Genomic DNA, 5642 nt, shown 5'->3' on the forward strand with positions numbered 1-5642 from the left:
ATGAATAATTTAATATAAAAACTTTTTTTTTCAAGATATTAAATTTTCTGAACAGATTGTCAAAATAATTAAAAACCATAAAATTAAATTTTAGTTTTTTAACAAATAGTTAAAATAACAACAAAAACTGACAATATAAATAAACATTTTTATAATTTATTTTTTCATTATGAAAAAATAGAAATAATAATAGAAAAAAAAAAAAAAACAACAATATCAATCAGATTCTAAATTTTTATACTTCTAGGATGCCTCATTAAGGGCATATTCTAGTGGGTTAGTGATTAAAGTTTTAGATTTTGAGAGGAAATAAAAAAGAAATATAGAATGAAAGAATGGTGTTATTTCTCTTTGGATCATGATCAACACGGAACTATGCGACAGCAAGTAGCGGTGGATGCACAACTATTCACCTCCACCACTCGCTGCAACATAGACTCATAACGACCACGATCCATAGTACTACATCTAACATAGTTGTGCACTTTTAAATCACACAAATTTTAATATAATTTAATATCATATTAAATCTAAACTCTTTAACATAAATCAAAACTTCAACATTTCAATTCCATCCTACCAAACAGGGCGAGGACAACTCCCACAGCTCATGCAAAAGGGAAAGAGGAACTCAGCCCGCCGCACAAGTGAAGGCGTGGAATTGTAAAGTACAAAACTGGCCTTAATGCAGTGGATGTTGAAAAGAAAAGTACCAAGCTCTGAAATTGCCAACAGGAAATGAAAAAAATATAGTGGAGACCAATGTCCCACTCGGTTGAAGTCTACATAAAACTGCGCTGATATGTGATCACCCTGCCCCAAATTAGGATGGGTTGGTGAGAGATCAGCATCTATGGAGGAAGAATCTGCCAAAATATAAACTGAAGAATCTGCCCAAAAAAAAGCAAAATGGTAACTCATTTATTGAATAAAAATAAATTTGTTTCACAAATCATACAATCAATCTGCTGAGGACCTGCTTCAACACTTCTCTATCCAATATTGTAATCTTTTGGCAGCAATGCCATTCGAAGCCCATATCATTTCAATTTGGCTTAACATCAACAATCGAAGTATTTTTCCAAATGAACAAAAATAAAAAAGTCATACCCAGCCGCCAAACTCCTCAGACAAAGGCGAGGAGAAATAGGCAACAAGATTATATTCCCATCAGGAATTAATTTGGTCATATAGCACTTAGGCCTGAACCTTCTCAGACTTGAGGGGCTTAACCACCTCCCAGGTGAAGTCAGGGTCATCTCTGCCAAAATGCCCATATGCGGCAGTCTTCAAGAACCTCCCATTTCCACCCCTCTTCAGATCCAGGTTGATGGAAATCATCCCTGGCCTGAAATCAAAATTCTCCTTCACAATCTCGAGGATCTCCTTATCAGGAATCCTTCCAGTACCATATGTGTCTACAAAAACAGACAATGGCTCTGGAACACCAATAGCATAAGAAACCTGAACAATGCACCTCCGGGCAAGCCCACTTGCCACAACACTCTTTGCAGCCTGCCTAACAATGTAGGCACCACTCCTGTCCACCTTCGTTGGATCCTTCCCCGAGAAAGCACCACCACCATGAGCACCCCATCCACCATAGGTGTCGATGATGATCTTACGGCCTGTGAGTCCAGCATCACCATGAGGCCCTCCAATGACAAAACGGCCAGACGGGTTAAGGTGGAAGATGGTCTTCTCATCTAGATACTTCTCAGGAATCACGGGCTTGATGACATGCTCTTTGAGATCAGCAGCAATCTCATCATTTGTGACAGTCTCATCATGTTGGGTGGAGATGAGGACCGTGTGGACACGAACAGGAACCATGGCACCTTTTTCATTGAGGTACTCAACAGTTACTTGGGTTTTCCCATCAGGTCTAAGCCACGGGCAAGTCCCATTTTTGCGAACTTCAGTGAGGCGAGCACCAAGCTTGGTTGCAAGAACATGGCTCAGGGGCATCAATTCGGGGGTCTCATCAGTGGCATATCCAAACATGTGACCCTGGTCACCAGCACCAATCTCCTCAGGCCGCTTGGTGAGATGACCATGGACTCCCTGGGCAATATCAGGGCTCTGCTGTTCAATGTTAACAAGAACCTTGCAGTTGTCAGCATCCAGACCCACGTCATCTGAGACGAATCCAATCCCTCGGCATGTGTCCCGCACAATTTTCTCATAATCTACTTGAGCCTTGGTTGTGATCTCTCCGAAGACCATAACCATGTTGGTTTTGGTACAAGTTTCGCAGGCAACTTTACTGTCTGGATCCTGCGCAAGGCAGGCATCAAGCACCGCATCAGAGATCTGATCGCACAACTTGTCGGGGTGTCCCTCATTCACTGATTCTGAGGTAAATAGGAAGCCCTCCATATCTCTAGAACTGCAAACAATGAGTGCATAACAGAGTGAATTAGAAGGTCCACTGGTAATAGAAAAATGCTTTGCTACTTTACCCACATGGGGGAAAAATACAAAGTAACTAAGGGTGTGCAAGGAATACAAAAAGGTAATCCAGGTATGGACCTTTCTGTTAGTAAGTGAAATACTGCAAGGAATCACACTAGAAATCCCAATTTAGTAGAGTCGAGGAATTTAATAATCTTTCTGCAGAATACTGAGCTATATTATGGGCATTTCAGCAAGACAATGGGCAATGCACAGCATCAGACAAACAGGAAGCATGTGTTGCACAAACTTTTAGACTTTAAACACCAAGAAGAATAAGAGGAATGGAATTTTAGTTCACTCGATTTTCTTATACATTAAACATGAGCTTGGGAGGTTAGAAATGAAAGCTCAGATTTAGACTCGGGTGGGTTTCCAATCCATGAACTGCAATTCTTGTGCCACTCGCTACCCCGTTCCTCAGCTAGAAATGATGAATCATCTTCTCAAACAAAAAATGTCCAATTAAAACCCTTTTGCAAAAAACAAAAAAAAATTCAAAACATGTTTGGTGGAGCTAATGAACAAGGCTATATATATATATATACTCTTTGACGTTTCTCATAAACGATCAATAATTTTTTTTTTCAATAGGAATTTCTTATGGCTCCAACAGTCGCTAGGCATTTCACTAACATTTTACAAAGCTAGATTTCTTAGTCACGCCTACACGTTTTCACTCAACAAGAATAGCGGAGAATGGAGCCCAGAATACAATGAAAGCAAACCTTCAAGGGTAGAGAAAATCTCAAAGGAAAAAAATGACAAATTTTTGCATTCACCAGAAGCAACAGTGCAATGGCAAACTCACAGGTTATTTTGATTTCATGAAAGGACAAGGAAATGGGGAAGTAGATGTTAGGAATTATGAACATGGGTTGATGCCGGAGGAATTAAGATCCCGCCCGGACCCAAAAAAAAAATCGATCTAGAAATTGAAATGTTAAGATCTCCACCAGAAACCCAAATCAAAAACACCCAAAAAAAAAAACATAAACAGATAGATCAGTAAAGATTAGCACCGAGCATATCAAAAACAAGAAAACAAAAACATCAACTCCGCGTCTGAAAGCATGGATTGAATTTCAAGACTACACATAGATTTTAAAAGTGCTTTAAGATTTTAACAAAATACAATACACAGTTGCACTAAATTGTCTCGAATTCCACATGCATCAAAATATAAAGTAGGCAATCAATGATCCAGATGCAGCTAGTGGAGACACGCATCAATAAAATAAAACATAACCGGCGGATCCAAATCTTTCCAAAGAGAAAAGAGAAGCTAGGAGGCTACCTGGAAGATTGGGAGAGAGGAAGGGATCAGTTGCCCTGAAAGATAGAGCTTGAGAGGAAGCTGCTGAAAATGGAAGACGAAGTACCCCACTACCCCCAATAAGCCGAGAGAGACACAGTTCAAGATCCAAGCAATGGTGCTCCGCGAGCTTTTAGGGATTCGGAGTCGGCATTTATAGGCGAGAGAATTCCCCCGTGCGTCCAATTTTCGTCTAGATTCATTCTGAGTGCGCGCCGAGATCCAGATCGACGGCAAATGTTCGAGCTGAGAGCTGAATCCCATCCTCAGCCGTCGATGTGGAGCAGCGTTGGCACTCGGAGTTGGAAGAGGGGTTGGGGGTGGGTGGCGGAAAAGGACGTAGCCCCACCAACCCCGCGTCGATACAGGTCAAACCCGCTGAGCCACCCGACCCGACTCTTTTATTAACCCGAATTTACCATTTGGTTCATATTAAAAAACTTGCATATAAGATCCTAAAGCTAGAGTGCAATTTAATAGAAATTGATTTTTGGTTATATGTCTCATATAAAAAAAAAGTAATAAAATAAGTACAATTGTTGATATTTAATCAAAGATCGTCGATCTAAGAATTTTTAAGGCGAATGATTAACGAGCACTTATAGCTACTCTTAAGATTTGTTAGATCGAAAAAAATTAATATTGAAAAGCTTGATGGCCTTTGAAAGATTTGTCTGTTCTCAAGTCAATATGTTGACATAAAGAAGAAGAAAAAGACTCTAAGAGTTACGAGGGTTGTTGTATCTTGTATGTACTTATCTTGAGGAGAAGTTCTTCTAGTTCTTATACCTTTTTTTTTTTTTTTTTTTAATGTGTCTTCTTTTGATAGCAACCTATACATATCCATCGAATGTGGGTCTGTCACTCTTGATATAAGTAGTTGTTCATGAGCTATTAACCACTTATTTATTGATGCTTTTGCATATGTATATCCATATGCCTTACACATGAACAGTGGTTTTTTCCCATTTTGGTTTGGTTATGGCCGACTTATTAAGAGCAGGTTTACCTCTCATGTGATATGTACGTAGCCGACCTACCCTCAATAGATCTGCATCCAATGTGATCTACACGTAATCGATCTACCTTTGATAAGGCTGCACATCATGTAACTTGCACATGTGATTTGCACATGGCAAGTTTGCATACCACATGATATGCATGGCCAACATGCCTTTGGCAAGTTTGTGTACCACGTCATCAGCATATGCACTTGGCAAGTCTACATATGGCCGATCTATACTTGGTAGATTTGCACCCCACATGGCCTACACATGATTAACCTACCATCGACAAATCTATGCACCATGTGACCTACACTTGAACGCCTAGCTTTTGGTGGATTTGCAAATCACCTGACTTGTGCATGGTTAATTTGCCCTTGGCAAGTTTGTGCGCCACGTGCCCTTGGCAAATCTTCACACCTTGTGACATGAATGTAGTGAACATGCCCTTGGTAGGTATGTGCCTATGTAAGACATGCACACAATCAAACTACATGCCTATGTGCCATGCACATAATCAACCTACCCTTGACAAGTCTATGCTACATTTGATCTATGCCTAGTCAACTTGACCTTAATAGTCAGCACCCTATGTGACCTACACATGGCTGAACTACTTAAAGCATGTTTACACCATATGCATCTAAACTATATCTAGTCGACTTGTTTTGAGTAGATTTATGCCACATCTCACCTATATTTGGTTGACTGCCCCTTGAAAGATTTGTGCCCCATGCGAATTGTATGTGGCCAATCTTCCCAGAGTAGGTTTGCGCCTCATGTAATTTATACATTATCAACTTATCCAAAGTAGGTTAATCCTTTTTTTTTAGGCGTACGTTGAGTTATATTCCCAACAACAGTGAAAT

At 40.0% G+C, this 5642-nt stretch overlaps 1 protein-coding gene across 1 annotated transcript; it reads right to left on the reverse strand.

The window, feature by feature from the left end:
- Positions 1–900: 900 nt before the first annotated feature.
- Positions 901–4133, reverse strand: LOC131151677 (S-adenosylmethionine synthase 2). The gene is made up of 2 exons (XM_058103011.1): positions 3752–4133; positions 901–2389 (listed from the first exon to the last, which is right to left on the reverse strand). Exon 2 carries the CDS (start codon positions 2377–2379, stop codon positions 1198–1200), a length of 1182 nt encoding a protein of 393 aa, XP_057958994.1. The 5' UTR covers positions 2380–2389; positions 3752–4133; the 3' UTR covers positions 901–1197.
- Positions 4134–5642: the final 1509 nt, after the last annotated feature.

This window comes from Malania oleifera, chromosome 3, assembly GCF_029873635.1.
Source record: "Malania oleifera isolate guangnan ecotype guangnan chromosome 3, ASM2987363v1, whole genome shotgun sequence".
Lineage (NCBI taxonomy): Eukaryota > Viridiplantae > Streptophyta > Magnoliopsida > Santalales > Ximeniaceae > Malania > Malania oleifera.

What these genes read in the sequence shown, in the direction of transcription:
- LOC131151677 (XM_058103011.1), bottom strand. Translation starts at nt 2,379, where the DNA reads ATGGAGGGCTTCCTATTTACCTCAGAATCAGTGAATGAGGGACACCCC.